Genomic DNA, 23,640 nt, shown 5'->3' with positions numbered 1-23,640 from the left:
CTCCCAAGTAGCTGGGACCACAGGCGCCCGCCACAACGCCCGGCTATTTTTTGGTTGCAGCCGTCATTGTTGTTTGGCGGTCCGGGCTGGGGATTCAAACCCGCCACCTTAGGTGTACGTGGCTGGCGCCTTAGCCGGTTGAGCTATAGGCGCCGAGCCCATTTAAACATTTCTTGATCACACCTGAAGCCAAATCAGGTTGTAACTATTTACAGAGTGAAAAGTGAGAACTGAAGGAATTTCAGGAGGAGCTTTCTCCTGGCCTTTGGCTAAAGCTAAGGGTGTCCCACTGCTTCTGTGAAAGGTGGGGAGCCGCTGGCCCAGCCTGCATCTTGGCTAAAGACGCTCCTAGAGGTGGGTGTCCAGGGTGGGTGGGATTCAAGTGTAAGCATGCATGTCCAGGCTGCCCCTGGTTTGCCAGCTCCCTTGGACTTCTCAGCTTCTCTTTCATAGGACAACAAATCCTTTTGGCTTTAAAGGAAACCATTGTGTGTGACAAGGGCTTACATTTTACTTACAAGAACTCATTTATCCCTCACAGCAACCCAAGACATAGGCACTCTAATTGTGGATAAGGAAGTTGAAGTTTAGAACGGTTACCTATTTGCCCACCTCCTACCAAAGTAGATGGGCAGCCAGCACACACTTAGGAAAAATTCAAAAGATCAACCAGCCAAACAGCCATAGACATAAGATTTGGGATGTAGAACTGGAGTCAGTCCCAAGACTCCCTGTTCCTGGGAGTTTTGCGGTCTCAGAAAAACTAAACTTTCTAAGCCTGGATTTCCTCACTATAACAATACCTGCCACAGAGGTACTTGGGAATACCACACCAGACTACTGGGAGGGAACCTGCCTATGGTCAATAAGCGTGTCCCTTCTTTCCCAGTGGCAGTGCACAAAACCAAAGGTTTTACCTAACATTTTTTTCCTACCCCGGTCAGACCAGGCAGGTGGTGAGGTTTACCACCACTGAGAAGAGTTCCTGGGGGAGGTCCATGTAAGAGTTGCCAGATTAAATACTTTGAATATACTTATACTAAAAATTATTCATTGTTCATCTGAAATTCAAATTTAATCCTCTGTATTAAAAAATTCAAAAAAAAATTTTTTTTTCTCTAAATCTGGCAACCCTAAGTTTTGTAACAAATGACATGGGAAAAGAGCTTTGGAAGGAACTTGCCTAGTCCCAGGTTGTAAGCAGTTTCTGGATTGGTTTGACAGAATTTACAGTAACTGGCAGAAGTTCAGCCTTAAAACTTGCTCTTCTCACATCGTGACCGGTCCAGTGGAATTTGGGTCAGCCCCTTCTCTACCAAAGATGCCTCCTGAGGCAGGAGACCTTGCGTTCCGGGGAGCTCCGGGTCCTCTCTGCTATAATTCTTTTGTCATGACGCTTCTGTCTGCAGCCAAACTTGTAACAGAGGACAAATTACTCTGCCCATCTGTATGCTTGATGGTGACCGACTGCCAAACTCTAGTTTTTTCAAGTCTAAAAGACTTTTAATGAGAATTAAAATGTGATGAGAGATTTTTCTTAATGTTATCCAGTTCTCTGAAGACAGCGATCAGGTCTATTTTGAACCTTCAACTCTTTTATTACCTGGTAGAAGAAATACAGTCCCTGAGAATGACTCAGGTTGGTTAAGCAGGTGAACATGAAAATCTGTAAGAATTTAAAATAAAAATATTTTTACCTCTCATCAAATTCATAGGGACAGAAAACAGAATGGTGATTGCCAAGGGACCAGGAGTTGGGGGATGTACAGTTGTCATGTAACAGGACCAGAATTTGAGGTTTGAAAGATAAAAAGTTCTGGAGATTGGTTTCAGAATAATGTGAACATTACCAAACCATACAACCATACATTTGAAAATGGATGAGATGGTAATTTATATGCTATGTATATTTACTCACAATTTAAAAAAGTTACCTCTCATACAAATCTAGAGTTTAAAAAAAGGTACATAAAAAAATGAACATAGGCAGTATTTTCTTGCAAAAGGATGGGAAGTCAAATAAATCTGTTTTTCTCCTGGGAAACTTCCTATTAGACAAGTGAAAATTATTTATGGCCCACTTGAGGCCCCGAAGCTTTATCCCTTCTTCCTGTATGTGTGGTTCACTGTGTCCTTCCTGATCACACACAAAAAAATGGATTAACTGCATTAGCCATGTGAACACAGATAACAAAACTGTATTGTTACGTGTAGCCGTATCACTCCGTGATTCCAGAACCAAACCAGAGGGCCCTGCAATGCTTATCAGTGATAGAATGTAGAATTCCTCCCCCACAGTGTCATCCCTTAGTCCCGGTAGATTCGGGATGGTCTGCACTTTGAGGAGAGGAAGGAGTTCACGCCATGCTGTTTTCTATACAGCATGAATTCTATACAAGCCAAAGTCCAGGCCATATCTGGAAAGGCCAACTAGGCTGAGTTCCACTTCAGTACCAAGCAGCTGTGGGCATGTCGTGCCTGGTCCAGTCCAGGGGAGAAGGCAACTGACAGCCCAAATGCATCAAGACAGTTATTCCTGCATAGAACCATCCTCTGTGGTGTTAATAGCTTTTTAAAGATATAAAAAGGTGGGAACTTGGGGGTTCTGTTTTCCTTTGGTTGCATCAAGCATTTAGGCTGTGAAGTGCAAAGGCTGACTCCTACCCTGATTCTGTAATTAAGAAAGTCAAGTCCTTAGAACATTGGTCCAACAACGTGTGCAGACATCGGGGACAAATGAATGTGGAAACCCTGCCTACGTGCTCCCTTCTCAGAGGTTCACAGAGCGCATCAAGCAGATTGAAAACCTCATGAAGAAAACTTGGTGAATTCTGTTTAACTTTTAACCGAGTATCATAGGGAGAAAAACCACTTCCCAACAGTTCTTTTTTTCCTCCACACAAAAGCATTTTGTTGATTAATTAAAGAAGAGCCTGGTCTGAAATAAGACAGAAATGTCCAATTTCTGTCAAGTCAGCCAGCCTTCTTTCTTCTGCTAGCAAAGAAGGCAAAGATTCTTATAAATCTGTTGGGATGGACAAAAGGAAACTCCTGTCAGGGTATTAAGGGCGTGCAGTGCGGCGTCCCGATCTGCTCCTGCTTAGCTGTGTGACCAGTGCTCAGTTTTCCTATCTGTAGAATGGAGGCAATAATAAGGCGGATCACAGAACTGCTCTTAGGGTTGAACATACTAATAATTACCATAACAATGCCAAGTGGCACTTATTAAGACAAATGGAGTTCCACAGAGGTTAGGCTAGTTACCCACAGTTATACAGCAAGTGGTTGGGCCTGGATGTGAACCCAAGCAGTTAAATTTCAAAGCTCAAAGCTCCTTTCCTTTGATATAAGTCAGGCATCCTCAAACACGGCCCGAGGGCCACATGTGGCCCGCCTGGTGTTTTTGCCACAGCTGCCTGTCCTGCTTAGCAGCCAACTCATCCCAAGGCCTGCAGTTTGGCCCTCCAACAGTCTGAGAGACAGTGAACTGGCCCCCTGTTGAAAAAATTTGAGGACCCCTGATGTAAGTATTCAGCATAGCACATAGCCTATGGGAACTGATATTTTTATTATTGTAACTAATCTTAAAGGGTCCTGGAAATGGAATTGTTTTAGAGCTTTAAGTGCTCCAGAGGTATAAGAACTAAGGTGCCAATTTCTTGAAAGCCTTTGATTTTCCTCCCCTCCCTTCATTAATTACTCTCAAGGCATTCAAAGAAGTTCCTTTCCCATGGGAAACAGCTGCATTTTTGTAGCACAGCTGTAAATGGAGAATACTTCCTTCCCGTTTGAAGGTGCATGTAAATATGCTCTCATTCTGGCCCGGCACTAAACTGAAAATTGTAGCCATTCACATTTTTTAAGAAGCAGAAGCACCTTCAGTACATAGTTACTTGGTAACTTCCAGGGTTCAGGATCTTAAGGGAAAAAAAACACAAAAACTTTGTTTCTTTTACAAACTCATGTGCGGCTGGCTGGCGGCTGCATGATAAAGCCTCGCCTTCTTGCCCTGTCAGCTTTTAGGAATTCTCTGTTTGTCTGTGCTGTGTTACCCAGTAGCTTGTTATCTTTGCAGTTTAAGGGCTGACTTGGAAATTCAGCTATTTAAAGAAAATGGAAGTCCCCACTTCACTATTTTAATTAACTTTCAGAGAACAGGGTTTCCTACTGGTTATGATAATGTTAACTTAAAATACTCTGAAGGAAACGTGGCAGGAAGCAAAATAAAATGGGGAGGACTGTTGTTTTGAAAGGTACTAGAAAGGAGAATTCCAGCAAAGCGGTGAAGGTAAAACACCACAGGGTACGTGGGGGAAAAGAGAAGAACGGGTGGGGGGGGGGGAGAACGGCATGAGCGGATGGGGAAAAAGAAGAAGAGAGGCCTGAGCGGATGGATGTTATGGAGTATCAACAATAGATCAGGGGAGATAAAATGTGTAATGCAGATGGAGCAGGGCTTTGAATGCCAGGCTGGGTGTTGGCAGGCAGGCATCTCTGTGCAAGGGATATGTATTTTTTCTTTTATAAGACAGTCTCACTCTTTTGCCCAGGCTAGAGTGTTATGACATCAGTCTAGCTCACAGCAACCTCCAACTTCTGGGTTCAAGCGATCCTCCTGTCTCAGCCTCCTAAGTAGGTGGGGCTATAGGTACTGGCCACAATGCCAGGTTAGTTTTTTTTTTTTTTTTTAATTTTTTGTAGAGATAGGGTCTCCCTCTTACTCGGGCTCCTGAACTCAAGGGATTTACCAAACTCAGCCTCCCAGAGTGCTAGGATTACAGGAGTAAGCCACTGTGCCTGGCCTTGCAAAGGACTTCTAGAAGTAAAGATCAATGATTCAGTCTGTCTTAGGAAGATAACTGGAGGTTATGCACAGGCAGTAATGTGTGGCGGAATCAGAACAGATCTGGGAACTCACTGGCAATGTGACAATTTCACTGGATCTAAATTTTACATACATTGCTATGTTAAGTAGAGATGAGAACTACTGTGGTGGGAGTGAATGGTGGACATTTAAAATAATGTCATATTAAGCATATTAAGCACACCATTGTTAGCTACAACACGCAACTTATACATACACATGTACTTTTACAGTCAAGTTGAGTGAAGGAGCATGGGGGCCAGGGAAGCTTTGGTGCTGGTCAACAGAAGGCATGGAGGGAGCTGTTTGGGAGATGGGAGAAAGGTGGGAAGAGAAAGGGGAAATCCTTAGAGATGACTCAACAGAGAATGGAGATGTAATTTAATGGGAGACCACAGAAGGGGAGTTGGTTTGGAGGCTGGAATGTTGGTGAGGTCAGCTTTGGAAATGCTAAGTTCCAGAAAGAAGGGGATATTCCCGAGGAGTGGGCCAGAGCAGCCTTCAGAATTAGGTGTTCAGTCACTGCTTTAATTGAAAAAGCCCTTCTCACCCTATCTAGAAGGCGTTTGGGGACATTTCTTGGCCCATGTTTAAATCTCAGTGAAAAAATTGGTGAAGTTCTACAAGCCAGGAGCTGCAGCCACCAACATGCCACCCAACAGAGAAGTATAATCTGGGATCACCACTAAGACAGCCCTTGACAGAGGTCCAGTTCCCTTGGAAAAGGCCCTGCTGTATTTATCTTCACATCCTCAACGCCTACACTAGTGCTGACACATTTTAGGCACTTAGTGATGCTTATTGGATGAAGCTATGAATTTCCTATAACTGAAACTGAGTGGTATCAAGAACACATACACTTTGTCAGCACTTTGCTTCCTTTAAGGAATTTCCCTTTGCTTTTTCCTACCTGAAAATTTTCAGAAAATAATCGCAAATAACAACAGTCCAAAATACACAAAGGCATTCCTCACAGCAGTATTTATATTAGCAAGAAACGGGAAACAACTTATACTTTGTAACAACAGGGAAATGGTGAGTCATGTCCATCAATTTGGTGGACTATGTAAGTGGCAACTGTAGGACGTTCAATTCATTTAATCATCACAGCAATTCTATGGAGTGTCTACTATTGTTATAAATCCCATTTTACAGATGAGGAAACTGAGGCATAAAGAGTTTAATTTGTTCAAGATTACACAGAGATGTTAACACATGGCAGACCTGGCATTTGAAACAGGCTGTCAGATTCTAAGGTCGGCTTTAACTGCCATCACATCGCCTCATGGTATTTTATATTTATTTATTTGTTTATTTTTGGTATTTTATTTTTTAAAACAAAACTTCAGAGGAAAACTATGTTGCTGTCTATTAAGGAGAGAAGGAGATCAGGAGAGAGCGGTAGCAATGGACCAAAATTTCTGCGCCATCACAAGCCGTTATGACCAAAGTTCACATTTGTTGTTATTTCTTTCACCACTGTTAGCAACAACCAACACTCGTGAAACAATTTATAATTTACATGGTCCTCCCACATCACTGGTCTCCTCAAAACCGCCATGCAAAACTGTTACTTTAACCCCATTATAGATGAGGGAACCATGGCTAAGAAAAGACAGGTGGCCCCTGCCAGGCTGCGTGACTGTCGTCCCATGCGCTCTCTACCGCTCAGCAGAGTTTAGACAATTCCAAAACAGCGTATGCCCCTTCGTCAGCCCAGTGATCACTAAGGAAACTACCAAGAACAAGATGAAGGCAAACAAAGGGTTGGATTGGGCCAGAATTAACTCACCAGCTGTAAAGTCCTAGGGCTAAAGTGCCTGGCCTACAGAAGAGCTGTCCTTATTTATTTATTTTTTGAGACTCACTCTGTCATCCTATGCCATAGAGTCATAGCTCACAGCTACCTCAAATTCTTGGGCTCAAGTGATCCTCTTGCCTCAGCTTCCCTAGTAGCTGGGATTATAGGTGCCCACCACAATGCCCAGCTAATTTTCCAATTTTTATTTATTTATTTTTAATTTTTTTAATTTTTTTTTTTTTGAGTCACCCTTGGTGGAGTGCTGTGGCATCACCGTTCATAGCAACTTCAAACTCCTGGGTTTAACCAATCCTCTTGCCTCAGCCTCCCAAGTAGCTGAGACTACAGGTGCCTGCCACAAAACCCGGCTTTTTTTAGAGACGCGGTCTTGCTTTGGCTCAGGCTGTTCTCAAACCCGTGAGCTCAAACAATCACTGCCTGGCCACCCAAGTACTGGGATTACAGGTCGTGAGCCATCATGCCTGGCCTAATTTTCCTATTTTTAGTAGAGACAGGGGTCTCACTCTTGCTCAGGCTGGTCTTGAACTCCTAAGCTCAAGGGATCCTCCCTCCTCTGCTTCCCCAGTGCTAGGATTACAGGCGTGGTCACTGCTTCCAGCCAGGACTGTCCCTTTTAATTAAGCCTTCTACCACAGGCAAGAGATTTCCCCTAAGGAAAGTTTGGGAGATTAATCTTTCTCTTTCAGTTCTTTCCCCCAGTGGGTTATTACAACTTCTTCAGACCCACCTTAGTATTAAAAGTCACCTCAGAGGTAGACAAGCGACTACGTTAGTGATGATGATAATAATGAGACTAAATTAACACTAATAGGCTCGGTGCCTGTGGCTCAAGTGGCTAAGGCGCCAGCCACATACACCTAAGGTGGTGGGTTCGAATCCCCAGCCCGGGCCCGCCAAACAACGATGGCTGCAACCAAAAAATGGCCGGGCGCTGTGGTGGGCACCTGTGGTCCCAGCTACTTGGGAGGCTGAGGCAGGAGACTCGCTTGAGCCCAGGAGTTGGAGGTTGCTGTGAGCTGTAATGCCACGGCACTCTGCCCAGGGGGATAGCTTGAGGCTCCGTCTCAAAAAAAAAAAAAAAAACACTAATAGCCAAAATGTGTGGAGAGCTTGCTATCGGCCAGATACTGTCCTGAACAATGTTGACATACATTTAATTCTCACGGTAGTCCTCATGCCACAGGTACCCTTTTCCTGACTCAGAAACAGAGGGTGTCGGTCATACCCGTGACCCCAGAGAGAGTCAGGGAGAGTGGGGTAGAAATCTACAGACTGTGGAGTGTGACCTGGGCCCTGCAACCCTCATTTACAAACTGACTCCAGAATCACACCCATAAATGACGGCATTCCTCGCCTATCTGATATTCCCAGGAAATGAGACAACAGTAAAGAGAGAGCAGCATTTGACATTAATAATCTAGAAACTATTTCATCCTGTTTTACTCGTTGCCATTTTCTTTCAATTAAAAAAATTGGTGTTTGCTGATGATTATAATGATTTCTTCAGAGCATATTTCTTAACCTAAAAAAATAAATAAAAAACTTAGCATAAAATAGAAGTGGCGGGGGAGTGCTGAGCAAATGGCAGGGTGTTCTGTGGCCTTCCTGACCATCCCATCAACCCAAACGTGCAGACAGGGACAGTGCTGGGAGTGTCTGAAGTGAAGTTTTACTGCGAGACTGGACGTTTTCCTGCTTGAGAGGCATTATTTTGTTACCAGTCTGTTACAGAGCACATTATTTAGAGACTTGGCTGGGAATGAGTACTAGGTGATCTGTAAATAATCCACAAGTAACGTTTACCAGGAGTGGATCATTAACATGGCAGAGACGAGGCTTTCAATGGAGTCATTGGCTGAGGACAGAGGCTCTGCTTCCACCTTTAACCGTTTCTGCTTCTACAGCTCCAATTATTGCGTTAAAGGGACAGAAAGGAGCAGGTAAGGGGTGAATTCAAATATAAACTCTGGCTGAGGACGTGGCCAGCGAGGCAGTTAGAACCAGTGTCTTGGCAGCAACAATACAACTGTTAGGTCAAGTGTATGAAGGGTGAGGCCCCTTCAGGGCAGCTGCAAAAGAAAGCCCCTATTAATCCCTTAACTAAGCAGCTGATGGATTTAATCTTTTTGTGCATACATTATAACTCTTCGAACACAGGATTATTGTAAGATTTTTCTTTTTTAAATCAGCACAAGCTACCAAAGCTTTTTATAGATTTCTTCATCTCACTAATTAACAGATGATAGAAAACAGAACTTTGGAAGGCTTCTGATTATAATTCACTGTCATTCTGGTTTGAAAAACTGTAAGAAAGCGTCATGGTCAGATTCATTCACAAAAAGAATAGGTCTCTATTTGAAGAGGGAAGAGATCTCCGTCTCCAGCCTGGAGATCTACTTTCCTTTGATTCCGTATCCATTGTCATTTAAAATAACAGCATAAAATGATTTAGCTAGGGATTATTTTTGCATAGTAATATCAGAAAAGGAATCATTACCTGGTATAATCTCCCTTGGCTTCCTGGAAAAAAAAAAAAGAAAGAAGAAGATAGATGATCAGTATGTATTTATGTTAAGCTAAATGCATTTTATCTTGATCGTTGCCCCCTGTTCAATCCCTGAGTTCTGTTTTCAAGAGTGTTTATCAGCAACACCTTCTCTATGGCCATGGAGAAGAATTTGGTATCGATAAGAAAATGCTAGAATCCTGGAAGGAATATTTCTTACTCTTGAGAGAAGAAACAAATAAATATATTTATATATGAAAAAGCACAGATCACTTTTTCTTCCTTTATGTTTCATGATATATGCTTTTCTGTTCAAGTAGCACACTCTTTAGACTGGACAAAGATCTTTTAAACCACAATACAGGTAAATCAACACGTACTATTTGTTTTCTCTTTACTTTTTAAACCAGCATGGAAGTATTACTCCCAGTGTTTTTCAGCTACTAAGGCCTTTAAGAGCTAAAGGGCTCTTTTATTCAACCTCATGAAAATGTATACAAAAGTTACTAAATTTAAATGAAAATTACAGCTGCTGTAACAACTGTTGCCTCCCCAACTTAAGTAACCCAGAGCTCTTTTCTAGGAATATGGTTTTAACTCCTCTCCCTCAGAGCAGTGTAAACTACATTTTCTCTGCAACATACACTATCACGCCATAGCTCATGAAACTATTTCACAACAGAAGACAGTGGCTCACATTTTTCACTGGCAAACAACCAACTAGTTTAAAAATCCAGCAGACACTGGTCCATGCAAAAGTTTCAGTTTCAGGCAGTTAACAAAAGCTAATAAACAAAACGGAGCTGGTAAGAGGTAGTTTGTCAATTCTTACCTGTAAAATAAGCGCTGCTAACTTGAAGATGGTTTCACTGTCTACTTCAATCTGCCCCTGTGGGAGGAAAGGAAAGCATCATTGAACACAGGGCTGCCCTAGGTTGTAGCAAATGGCTGTGGAGTTGGGGAAGCTGTCACAGCTTGGCACCTCCAGTTTACGATCAAATGCAGATCATACCATTGCAGGGGAAAGGGGGGGATGTGGAGAGACGCATTGAGGGTTAAGAAGAAACCACATTGTGTGTGTGTGTGTGTGTGTGTGTGTGTGTGTGTGTGTTTTAATCAGCTGTGGGGGATTTTGTTTAAAGAGTGGTCAGTATTCAGGAAGAAATAAGAATGACTTTGAGGCTAAAAAGTCTGACAACTTTTTTTATCTCTACAAGTTCATTTTTAAGCCAGGCAGGTTTTCCTAGATTTGTTGAGTGTTTTCCTGAGATAACTATTTTTCTGTGTCACAGCATGGTTATTTCAGTGTACCCACAACGTGATATTATTAAAAGTATAAATTCACTTCTGTGTCAATGACATACTATTGAGATAATATTGGTACTATTATAGATAAAATGTGAAGCCTTAAAAATCAGTTGTTGCAAATGCTTTGAAGACTAAAATTCTTTTGTTTTAATATTGAAGTGTGATAAACTCTAACTTGTCATTTTTTCATCATTTTTTTTTTTTATTCTTACGATTTAAAAGAAAAACTAGACTCCTTAGCCTTAGTTAACAAGAATGCTTTTTGAGGCTCGGCACCTGTGGCTCAAGTGGCTAAGGCGCCAGCCACATACACCTAAGGTGGCGAGTTCGAATCCAGCCTGGACCCACCAAACAACAATGATGGCTGCAACCAAAAAAATAGCCAGGCGTTGTGGCGGGCGCCTGTGGTCCCAGCTACTTAGGAGGCAGAGGCAGGAGACTCGCTTGAGCCCAGGAGCTGGAGGTTGCTGTGAGCTGTGATGCTACGGCACTCTACCCAGGGGGACAGCTTGAGGCTCTGTCTCAAAAAAAGAAAAAAAAAAAGAATGCTTTTTGAATAGACAGGTAAGGATGTGTAAGTATGTGTGGCGGGGTATTGCCTCTATTAATAATACTCACATGAGCCTTCACTGATTTCTTTAGTGTGATGATTTATGTAATTATATCACAGCAGTGAGTGGTATAGAGAGAAACATTTTTTTGGTGGTATGTTAGCTTGTATGCATTATTAACACATGGAAAAACAATTTTGCATTACCACCTCCTTGCCTAAGTCCCTCATAATTAGGACTTGAAATGGGCATAGTGTTTAAGAACATGGAACTCACAGGCTTGAAAATTGCTCTGCACTCTTTTTTATGCACTTGTACCTCGTGAATCTGAGCTGGAGTGTTTCCTACTATACAGAGTGAAGAGTATGAAGTAGTTTGTTTTTTATTTTTTTGAGACAGAGTCTCACTATGTCGCCCTCAGTAGAGTGCCACAGTGTGACAGATCACAGCAACATCAAATTCTTGGACTCAAGTGAGTCTCTTGCCTCAGCCTCCGAAGTAGCTGGGACTACAGGTGCCCACTACAATGCCCAGCTATTTTTTTTGTTGGTGCAGTTGTCATTGTTGTTTAGCTGGCCCAAGCTGGGTTCGAACCCGCCAGCTCCAGGGTACGTGGCTGGCCCCATACCCACTGTGCTACGGGTGCTGGGCAGAGTATGAAGTAGTTTTAAAGTAAATGTACAGTAGGTAGGTTTATAGAGACAGTGATGCTCGGTGAGGATTTCTGAAAGGATTACGCTTTTCTCTCAGTTTCCAAGTGATTTGATTAGGGTTCTCAACCCTCTCCCAAACCCAAACTAATAATAATTATTTTAAAAGCCATAAAATAAAATAAATGAATAACAAAACCCAGGATGTTACAATGGTAGCAGTGATAGTTATTCATGTTGCCCTGAATTTCATCCTGCAGCATACAGGCCTCCCTTCTGAAACCTAAGGCAGAGGATAGGCTTCAAAGTTTTTGGCTTCAAAAGCTGACAGGCCCAAAGCCTTGGAATTCAAAGCTCGCCTATAATCTCTAGAAACAGATTATGAAATCAAAGAGCAGCCAGGTTGATTGCAGGAATCAATTGCCCTCTGTCTTTTTGGCAAGAGACAGTGATTTTCTAATCTGGTGAAAGATGATGAAATGGTTAATCCAACAGGTGAGGTGGGTGTTGATCAAAATTATATTTTGGAAAGGTTGAATTCCTTAAGTTCAAAGAAAAAGAAACCCATGGAGAGGGAGGAGGGCTGAGAGGAGAACTGAAAAACATCTTTGAGTCTGAAATCAAGCCAAAACTCTGTTTTGTCAACTCACATTTGCCTTAAAATCTTAGACAAGAGAAAAAAAGTACATTATTTACGATCTCAAAAACACCAAAGATGAATAAAATACATGGAAAATTACTGCCGACTCCTCTGACACCCCAGGGCTCCCCCCTTACTTCATCAGAACCTTAGATGAGTCACCTGAAAAACAGTCCAGACACCAATTCTCAATTTAGTAAATGGACAATCAGCAGACAGATGAAAAGACCTAAAGCAGATACTCTTACGAAAGCGGCCAAATAATTCTCTACCCTAGAAGGGTTATTAAACATTAAAAATGCCGAAAGAAGGAACTGAAGCATGGCAAGTACCAGGCCTTGGCAGCCCCAGAGAGTGGGGAGAAAATACCCAATTCACCTGTGGACTTTTTCAACTACCCAAGGGGCCCAACCTAGTTCTGGTGGGAGGAGGGTGAGGGGAAGCAGTGGGACTATCAAAATCTTGTTCCAGGGAGAGAAGAGAATGCGTGGTTTGACACAAACCCACATTCTTTTATAATCCTCAGGCCCCTCCTTACCTGCCATTTAACAACCACTATTCTAGATATTTAAGGCAACAAAACTGGAGTTCGAATGCTGATTGCCAATGTCACTTGACTTGTTCATGGAGTTCACCAAACAATACATAAATCAAGAATAACACTATTTGTGTGGTTCTCAGCAATTTCTTTAGGTGGAATTTGATCAAGATTCATAAAGAACTCCAGAATTTCATGCCTAAGTTGTAAAAGTTCTATTGAAATTGAATTGCAGCCTGCCTAGGACAGACCGTTTTTTTTACTTCCAACCATGGCAACAGGGGTAACTTTATAGGTGCCGGGCAGCTAACACTGGAGAGAGGAGTCTCCTCAAAGAGAAAGGTAACAGGATCCTTCAGTGGGTTTCCATGACTGTCATGGGTAAACAGAGAGAACCAGAGAAGTGAGTCAGATGATGCAGCTGAATGCACAAAGGTAACATGAAACAGGATCAAGTCCTAGTGCCACACACTCATGGCTAATTTAGCTGGATTATGAATTCAATCAGTAGGTCACTGGGTTCAGGTTTTACACTGGACATCTCATTTTTGTCCTTGGCTTGTTGGCTCAGTTGATGAAGATGCCATGCTAACAAGATGAATTCCAGGTTTTGGTTTCCAAGTGGAACAGAATAAAAGATAATTTGGGGACTTGAAAGGGAACTTAATGAGCCTACGATTCCTATTGTTTTACAGAGGATGGGTGGCAATGAAGATCAGGGAGATGATGTCTGATCCCCCAGTACCTGTGATTCTTTTTGGTTTTTGTTTTTGTTTTTTGAGACAGAGTCTCACTTTGTTGCCCTTGGTAGAGTCTGTGGCATCACAGCTCATAGCAACCTCAAACTCTTGGGCTTAAGAGATCCTCTTTCCTCAGCCTCCCAAGTAGCTGGGACTATAGGCGCCTGCCACAATGCCCAGCTATTTTTTTTAGAGACAGGGGCAATCCACCCGCCTCGGCCTCCCAGAGTGCTAGGATTACAGGTGTGAGCCACTACCCCTGGCACCTGGCGACTCTTGACTCCCTGTCCAGTGCTCTTTCCTCTCTGCCATGTACTAGTTAACTTTCTATGACCTCATGCAAATCCCTCCCATGAAATCTTTCAAAGGCAGCAGTGCTTTGGGTAAAAATGGGAATCAGACAAAACTGGAAAAATGATGCTAACTGCCACCTCCACTGTTGACAGGATTGTATGTTATCAAAAACATATATTCAGGGTAGAATGGGAGAGCAATTTCTGAAGACTCATTCTGCTCTTCCTACATCAATGCAGCACTCCCATGGACCCTTACTCTGAACCACAGCAGAATGGAATATCAATGGATATTAGTGAGGTGGTCACAAATGCTCAGTGTTAAGTACTACTAGACAAGCCACTGGGATACCTCGGTTTGTTTCCAAGTCCATTACGATTTTAAGATTGAGTCATGTGATTAAAAGAAAAGATTAGGTTTATAAAAATTAACTCATAGAACACCAACAAATAAATGTAGAAGAAATGAAAGAGAAATGGCTGATTTTCTAATATCTAGTACTATCATAGTGCTTAACGGATTCAGACAATTTTTGAGACAGAATCTCACTATGTTGCCTTAGGTAGAGAGCACTGGTGTCACAGCTTACAGCAACCTCAAACTCTTGGGTTTAAGTGATTCTCTTGCCTCAGCCTCCCAAGTAGCTGGGACTGTAGGTGACCGCCACAATGCCCAGCTATTTTTTGATGCAGTTGTCATTGTTGTTTAGCTGGCCTGGGCCAGGTTCGAACCTGCCAGCCTCAGTGTATGTGGTTGGTGCCATAACCACTGTGCTACAGGTGTGGAGCCCAGACAGTAATTTTTAATAAGTAAAAAACTATGGGGTGAAAGTTGGATAAGAAACAGGACAGGATTTTTTTTTTTAAGAGACCCAGTCTTACTTGGCCACCCTCAGAGTGCTGTGGCATCATAGCTCACACCTCAAACTCTTGGGCTGAAGTAATCCTCTTGCCTCAGCCTCCCAAGTATCTGAAACTACATGCGCTCTCCACAACGCTATTTTCAGAGATAGGGTCTCACTTTTGCTTAGGCTGGTTCCAAACTTCTGAGCTCAGGCAATCCACCCACCTTGGCCTCCCAGAATGCTGGGATTATAGACATGAGCCACAGTGCCTGGCATAGATAGGACAGGATATTTACAAAATCACAAAGCATCTCTCCATAGATTACCTTTTAATTACAAAAGGGAAAATGATAACTCTTCAAAGGAGAACCTGACAGACACCATCCTAACCAAGTGCTGAGATATTGCTAATAATTGGACAGAACAGCATCACATACTTCCTGATGGCTGGACTGAGGGACACAACCTCATGTGCCGGTAAATGGAAATGCTTCGCAACTGGAAATCAGGGCCTGGAGAAGGTCTGATTTACAGCATTTCTGCAGTGTAAAAATTCCCACCATAGCTGATTTTCTAGCTTGCAATATAATGTCAGAACATGGAGGCAGAAAGAGAGGTGAGAATGGGCACCCATGAGCTGGTACAAGCTGGCTCCAGTACACCACAGTGTAGTATTCTTTTCAGAAATATACCACTAGATCGACTTATGAGGAACCATGTAACAAACCCAAACTGACGGATATCCTATAAAACATCCGACTCAGACTCTTTCAAAATGTGAATGTGATGAATGCCAAAAAAGAGGCTGAAGAACTGTTCCAAACCAAGGAGACTGAAGACTCACACTAAACGCAGGGTGTTGTCCTGGATCAGGAGGAAATGTTAAACAGGCATTATCAGGACAGTTGGACTGTGCATTAGGCAGTATCACAGGTTCAACGTTAAATTGTCTGTATGTGATCATTGTGATATGGTCATCTAAGCAATGTCCTTGATCTTATGAAATACTTGGATACAGTAAAATATGTAGAGATAAACTGGTATGAAATTGTTTAGAAAAAAAATTTTAAAGAAAGGAAAAAAAGAAAATATAGTTTACAAAATAAGAAATAAAGAAACAAAAATTGTATCAAAATAAAAAGTTTTAAAAAAAATTTCTTTTAGGGCAGTGCCTGTAGCTCAATGGCTAAGGTGCCAGCCTCATATATAAAGATTGGTGGGTTCAGGCCTGGCCCCAGCCAAAGTGCAACAAAAAAATGGCTGGGCATTGTGGTGGGCGCCTGTGGTCCTAGCTACATGGGAGGCTGAGGCAAGAGAATCGCCTAAGTCCAGGATTCGGAGGTTGCTGTGAGCTGTGTGACACCATTGCACTCTACTGAGGGTGATAAGGTGAGAATCTGTCTCTACAAAATAAATAAATAAATTTCTTTTATTTTTAAAAGGACATACATGTATTTTCCTAGAGTAATGGGCAGTATTGACTGTCTCTTTTTCTGGGCTGAATATCCCATTCTTCTGGAGAATTACTTCTTTCCCTACTAGCTCTAGTGGAAACCATCAGCATTTTTTAGGCAATTGATGAAGGTCCAGGGATTTTCTGAATTGGAATGAAGAGAAGAAAGTTCCCTCTTCTCTCTCTCTCCTCCTTTCCTTTCTCTCTCCTTTCCTCTCTCTCTGTCTCCCCTTCCCTCTCTTTTCCTCTCCCTCTCTCTCACTTCCCTCCCCTCTCTGGGGACAATGTTGGAAAGATGTGACCCAGAGGGAATCAGTGACTACAGATGGACAGAAAGGGTCTTCATGGGCAGACTTCAAAAACTGGTCAAAAAAACAAAAACAAAAACAAAACCAAAAATTGCCAAGAATGACTGCTTGGATGCTACTTAGGATGTTCTGGCTTTGGCTTATCACTAATCCAGGCAGCAGTGCCAAGAAAAGATGTAATGAGGACACAAATGAGCGAGTGGATGAGTGCCCTAGAACTTCCCTAATTCCTCCTGACAGCTCTACACAGAAGGTGGGATCTGCCGGGTCAGAGGAGCCCTTACTGACTTTTATACAATTAAGCTGGTGCAGGGGTCGTGCCAACACTTAAGACCTACCCACCACCTGACAAGCCAATTCCTCCTTAGGTCACAGAAATTTATTTCTTTGTGCTAGGTCCTATCTTCTAGGAGTTACTAACCCCCCTAGAAGGCCAGGTCACAGCTACTACATCTGCACCCCACTTCCTCCCCATATATCTGGGGCACATTAGGCTATCTTTTCTTCCCTTTATAGTCCAAGCTAGTGGTTAGAGGTAATATTTACAGGGGATGGTCTCAAAGATACATTCTGCCCATGCATTCTTCTGAATCAGGTTGTGCAACCTCAGCATGACTGACATTCTGAGCTAGATAATTCCTTATTGTGGGGGGTGTCCTGTGCATGGCAGGGTGCTAAGCAGCACCCCTGTCTCTCAACTCACTAGATACCAACAGCAGCTTACCCTTGGTTGTGACAATAAAAATGTCTCCATGCATTACCAAATCTCAAGATTGTCCCTAGTTGAGAGACACTGCTCTAGACTCTAAGTTTTATTCTTGGATTAATCTAAAATCATCAGAAACCTATGTAGACTGTAATAAGGTTTATACTAGGTACATTTTTTTCTGGAACTGTGTTTTGGCACCACTCTGTTGGCTCATGCTGAAAAGCAGCGTAAGCTAACCACCCTCAGAGCTTATTATTTTGGTAACTCTAGTGTGTTGTTGAGAACTTCGTTTATTACATAATAGAATATCCTTTATGAGGACTCACAGGAGAATTCCTGCTTTTTCAGACCAGTATTGACTGTGTTCCTTCTGAGTGGCTCTTTGTTTTTATCTTAATGGGCACTGTGAGTTATGGAAGTGATCATAACTCCATCTTTGCTTTGGCTCTTAAGGGAAGTTGAATTTCAAATTTGTGGGCTAAATGCTCTACACTAACCTTAATTTTGGCAGCATCCAATTATTTTTACCTGTATTTTCTTAGTTAAAAATAACCATCATAACATCATTTACTAAATTTTGGTATATTCAGTATTTTTGTTTGTTTGTTTGAGACAGAGCCTCACTATGGTGCCCTTGGTAGAGTACCGTGGCATCATAGCTCACAGCAACCTCCAACTCTCGGGCTTAAGTGATTCTTTTTTTTTTTTTTTTTTTTTTTTTTTAGACAGGAGCCTCAAGCTGTCCCCCTGGGTAGAGTGCCATGGCATTACAGCTCACAGCAACCTCCAACTCCTGGGCTCAAGCGAGTCTCCTGCCTCTGCCTCCCAAGTAGCTGGGACCACAGGCGCCCGCCACAACGCCCGGCTATTTTTTGGTTGCAGCCATCATTGTTGTTTTGGCGGGTCCGGGCTGGGGATTCGAACCCGCCACCTTAGGTGTACGTGGCTGGCGCCTTAGCCGGTTGAGCTATAGGCGCCTAGCCTTAAGTGATTCTCTTACCTCAGCCTCCAAGTAGCTGAGACTATAGGCGCCTGCCAAAACACCAAGCCATTTTTTGTTGTCATTGTCATTGTTGTTTAGCAGGCCTGGGCCAGGTGTGAACCTGCCTCCCTTGGTGTATGTGGCCCAACCCCTGAGCTATGGGCACTGAGCTGAGTATGTTCAGTATTTAAAAAAAAATGTATTGAGGTATGTGCAGTCTAATGTACAAATCTCAGTGTATGGCTTAATTATTATTAATTTTTGAGACAGAGTTACCTTGTCACCTTCAGTAGAGTGTGGTGGCATCGTAGCTCACAGCAACCTCAGACTCGTGGGCTCAAGCAATTCTCTTGCCTCAGCCTCCCAAGTAGCTGGGACTACAGGCACCCACCACAATGCCCAGGCTATTTTTAGAGATGGGGGGTCTCACTCTAGCTTAGGCTGGTCTCGAACTAGTGAGCTCAGGCGATGCGCCAAGCCTCGGCCTCCCAGAGTGCTGGGATTACAGGTGTGAGCCACTTTGCCCAACTTGATTTTTTTTTTTTTTCTTGAGATACAGTTTCACTCTGTCACCTGGGCTGGAGTGTAGTGGTGTGAAGCTCGATGAATTTTGACATACTCATGTAATTATCACCCAGAACAACATATCAAATGTTTTTGCTAATTTTTTCTTTTAGAGAAATGTATATATTTTTATAGATCACATCAATGAAATTATTCTGCTAACATTAATAGAAAAGTATAAAATACTACTACAAGGCTGGGTGCAGCAGCTTGCATCTATAATCCCAGTACTTTGAAAGGCCAAGGTGTGAGGACTGCTTGAAGCTAGTAATGAGAGACAAGCGTGGGCAATATGGTCAGACCTCTGTCTCTACCAAAAAAAAAAAAAATTAGCCAGAGGCATGGTGGCTCAAGCCTGTAGTCCTGCTACTCAGGAGACTGAGGAGTGAGGATCATTTGAACCCAGGAATATGAGGCTACAACGAGCTATCATCATGCCTGGGAGACGGAGTGAGACTCCAGCCTGGACAACAGAATGAGACCTTTATTATCGTAAAAAATAAAAATAATACTGCAAAATTATTTGTTTCAATTTTTAATTCTTTGGTTACTAACAAATTTGAGTATCTCCCTTGCAATTGTTAGTATTTGCTATTATCCAGGTGTGAAATGACCTTTCCTTCACTTACCTAATTGAGAACCTATGTTTGAGTTGTGAGTAAATCACCAATATTAATCCTTTGTCTTATTTCCTGAGTACAATTTGTGTCCTTCAGTCTGTTCCTCTTTGACATGTCCTTCTCCAGGCCTAAAAGTCACACTGGACTGCAGCTTGTCTCCTCTACTGGAAGAAGCTGTGGGGCCTTGGGCACGTAATTGTTTCTGAAACTCCGCAAAATGTTCCTCCTCTGTAAGATGATCACACTAATATTACTGCTTTGGTTAGAGCAGCAGTCCTCAACCTTTTTTGGCACCAAGGACTGGTTTCATGTAAGATGATTTTCCCATGGACCTGAGTAGGAGGGTGGTTTTGATGTGAGTCTACAAGCAATTGATTTATTCTGGTCTCTGTGCAGTCAACCCTCTCTGCTAACGATAATCTGTATTTGCAACCACTCCCCAGCGCTAGCCTCAACACCTCAGCTCCACCTCAGATCATCAGGCAGTACATTTTCATAAGGAGTGTGCAACCCAGATCCTTCGCATGCACAGTTTATAGTGTACAGGGTTCACGCTCCCATGGGAAACATGCTGCCACTGATCGGCCAGGAGGTGGGGCTCAGGCAGTCGGGTAAGCAACAGGGAGTGGCTGTAAATGCAGATGAAGCTTTGCTGGCTCATGGGCTTCACCACCCATCGCTCAGCTCCGGCCCTGCAGCCCGTTCCTAACAGGCCACGGACTAGTATTGTGTGTGTGTGGGTGGGGGTGGTAGGGGGTTGAAGACTACTGGTTTAGAGCACTTAAGTACAGATGTAAATAAAGAGCGCATCCAAAGAGTCTCTTAATGCTATTCTCTGTACTTTCACCATGTTGCTTCTTAAATTCTTAAAATCATGTAATTGTATCTATTTTTAGCTTTTCTACTTTGTTCTGGGTCACTGTTCAAATTTCACACTGTTCCATAACATTTAATTACCATTCATTATAATACATCTCAGTATTGATACGATAAATGCCTTAATTTTCCACATTAATCACTGACATTCTCTTTCACTGATTTTCAAAGAAACTTTAAAATACTCTTGTCAAATTTTCAAAAAGATATTATGATTTGTCTGCATCTTTGGAACCATAGCATGTCTCTATTAAAATTATTTCATAGTGATCATAAATTTTTGTGATGTAAAGATCACATACAAAATTGTATATTAGAATACTCAATAATGTATATTTTGCTAAATAAATGGGCCTCTTTTTTCATCCTATTATTTGATTGTTATCATTAGGTAGGATTATTGATATTTTTAGTACATTTAACTTACATAATCAGTTTCTTCACCAAATTAACAGTGTCGATAAGTTTTAGCTTATTTCCATTTTCTAGGCTTATAGTAAAATTGTCTCCAGATAACAGTTTGCAGCAGGTCTGTGGAATGTACATGGTGGACGTGACTGCATTGTATGAAACAGACAGTTTACTTAGTGTATCTCAGCCACACTCCTCCTGTACACTGCTGGTGGACTACTAAGTTCGTCTTGAGTTAAATTTGTGGCAGGGCCTACTAAAGCTTCACATACATATACACTATGGTCCAGCGATTTTACTCCTAGTTATACACCTAACTGACATATTTACATCTGAGGTTAGACAATTAAGTTCATGAACTCATCCTAGAAAAAGTGCCACGTACCTGATTGCTGAATATCACTGTAGTCACCTTTGAAATACTCCCCTTGATGCCAGTGCCTAGTCCACCCTTCAAAGCAATTTTGGAGCTGTTTTTCTGGAATGTCCATCAGAGCTGTCATCCTATGAGGTCTGACAATTAAGTTTATGAACTCTACCTAGAAAAAGTGCTACATGCCTCATTGCTGAATGTCACTAGGGTCACCTCTGAAGTACCTTGGTCATCACCTTGGTCATTTGGTGATGACATCTCTGATGACCATTTCAGAAAAAGAGTTCCAAAATTGCTTGTAGGGGTGGACTTGGCACTGGCATTAGTGCATAGCTTCCCTAGGGGAGTACCTCAAAAGTGACCATAGTGATAGTCAGCAATGAGGTATGTACCACTTTTTCTAGGATGAGGTCTTGAACTTAACTATCCAATCTCATATGTCTACTTTAAGACAGGCACTAGGATCTTCATGGAAGTGCTATTTGTAATAACCAAATATTGCAAGCTACCCAGATGCCCATCAAGGTGAGTGAACCTTGGCATATTCATACCACATATTAATATTCAGCAGTGAAAATGAACAAGCTGGCCAGCTGAATGAACAACTACATTCAACAATATAGATGAATCTAAAAAACATAATTTGAGCAAAAGAGACCAGACCAACAACAACAAAAAAACCCGAACACATAGTGTATGATTCCTGCTAAAACTAATAAAATGTTATTAAAAACCATGGTAGTGGAAGGGCCAGGCTTAGTGGCTCATGCCTGTAATCCTAGCACTCTGTGTGGCTGAGGTGGGTGTATTGCCTGAGCTCATGAGTTCAAGACCAGCCTGAGCAAGAGTGAGACCCTATCTCTAAAAAATAGCAAGGTGTTGTGAGGCGCCTGTAGTCCCAGCTACTTGGTTGGGGGTAGGGGTGGGAGAGGCAAAAGGATCTCTTGAGCCCAAGAGTTTGAGGTTGCTATGTGCTATGATGCCATGGCACTCTACCCAGGGCAACAGAGTGAGACTCTGTCTCAAAAACAACAACAACAAAACATGGTAGTGGAGGGATTAATGGCTGAAAGAGAACATGCTAGGGGCTTCTCTGGTGCCACAGTGCTCTGCTTCCTTGATGTTGACATTAGTTACTCTGATGTGTTCAATATGTGAAAGTTCACTAGCTGCATCCTTAGATTATATGCATATTTGTATTTGTACATTATACTTCTTAACTTTGAACATTAAGAAACAAACAACTCCTGATCTCATCTGTATCCTCTTACATCTTACTTAATGGCAATTCCATCCTTAATTACCTGGATCTGAGAGCTCGAAGGCATTACCAGGCATAGACTTTGGCAGTGAGCAACCTGAGCAACTGTTCTGTTTACATCTTCTCATACATTATACATCTTATTTATTTCTTTAATGTCTGATGCCCCACCTGCTGTCACCCTACCTAGTAGGTATGGTCCTTAAGGGCATGCATTTGTATCTCTTTTGCATCTCGAGGATGGAGAACACTGGCTGGCACATGGCGGGTGCTCAATATTTGCAGAACATGGACTGAAAAGCAGTAAAGTAAGAAACTGGGTATTTATTTCTTTAGCGAATGCTTTTGTGTTTCTTAATTCACTGTACAGTTGACTTGCCTTTCTTTTCAACTCAGAGTAAAGGAATCTCAGCTTTTTGAATGATGGGGACATAGCGCAGACATCAACATCTGTGAGAATTGTAAAACTAGTACTTAGGTGGTATTTCTAGATATGCAAACTTACAACAGTACACAGAAGAGGTGTCAGATGTCCAAAAGTCATTTGCTCATCTGGTTTCACTTTCTACATATGTAAAAGGAAAATAATATCTTTCCCACATACTTCATGGAATTTTGAAGACAAACATAAAAACAAGACATAAAGATGCTCTGAAAAAGTAAAATCACTACAAAAAAATCCCCCAGAAACCCAAACAAGTACAGGTATTTTTGTGGGGTGTGTGTCATAGTTTCAAAGATATAAGCATTATGACCAAAGTATCTGGGCAGACCGTTTCTCAGAAACCTGATCAAAATGAAGATAGGAAAGGAAGAGAGAGAGAGAGAGAGAGAGAGAGAGCGCAAGTATGTAGCATTTGAGTTAGTGCCTGGCAGTGGGAAGATAACACACATGAATGTATGGACATGGAAATGAGAAAGAAGGGAAAATGAACCAAATCAGACTTTCCCCAGGTCCAGCCCAGGTATGGTCTGTGCAATCCACTGCGACTTTTAGGTGGATAGGTGGCATATATTTTTGTGTTTGGGATAAAGTTCCAACTAGTTTAAATAGAAATCAGATCTTGATTTCTAGATACTTTTCTCCACTAAAAGGAAAAAAAAATGGCTAATCCCAAGGTGGTAGCAGCAAACCCACAAAGACAGCCTGGATGGCTTTATTTTACCATAAAATTGAGAAGTGCTCAAATGTGATGGGGAAAAGCCAAAAGCACACAGGATGTGACGTCACGGGATTCCACTGTCCGAACCGGGAGTGCTTTGAGCATCAAAATAAATGACAAGAATGAATTCAGTAAATAAAAAGTAATCCATAAATCCATTTGG

General features: G+C 42.1%; 1 protein-coding gene across 4 annotated transcripts in view; it reads right to left on the bottom strand.

Annotated features, from left to right (window-relative positions):
- Window positions 1-23,640, bottom strand: part of FRMD4B (FERM domain containing 4B) — a 163,410-nt gene that overhangs the window by 62,728 nt on the left and 77,042 nt on the right. For all 4 annotated transcript variants that reach the window (XM_023510692.1, XM_023510695.1, XM_023510694.1 and 1 more), the window contains exons 6-7: window positions 10,025-10,081; window positions 9,184-9,206 (exon numbers count right to left, since the gene is read on the bottom strand). In XM_023510692.1, the coding sequence (XP_023366460.1) occupies window positions 9,184-9,206; window positions 10,025-10,081 (80 nt within the window). The remainder of the gene's footprint in view (window positions 1-9,183; window positions 9,207-10,024; window positions 10,082-23,640) is intronic.

The sequence above is a fragment of the Otolemur garnettii genome, unplaced genomic scaffold (assembly GCF_000181295.1).
Source record: "Otolemur garnettii isolate 467f Iridium unplaced genomic scaffold, OtoGar3 scaffold00015, whole genome shotgun sequence".
Lineage (NCBI taxonomy): Eukaryota > Metazoa > Chordata > Mammalia > Primates > Galagidae > Otolemur > Otolemur garnettii.
This window is presented reverse-complemented; position numbering and strand designations above follow the sequence as displayed.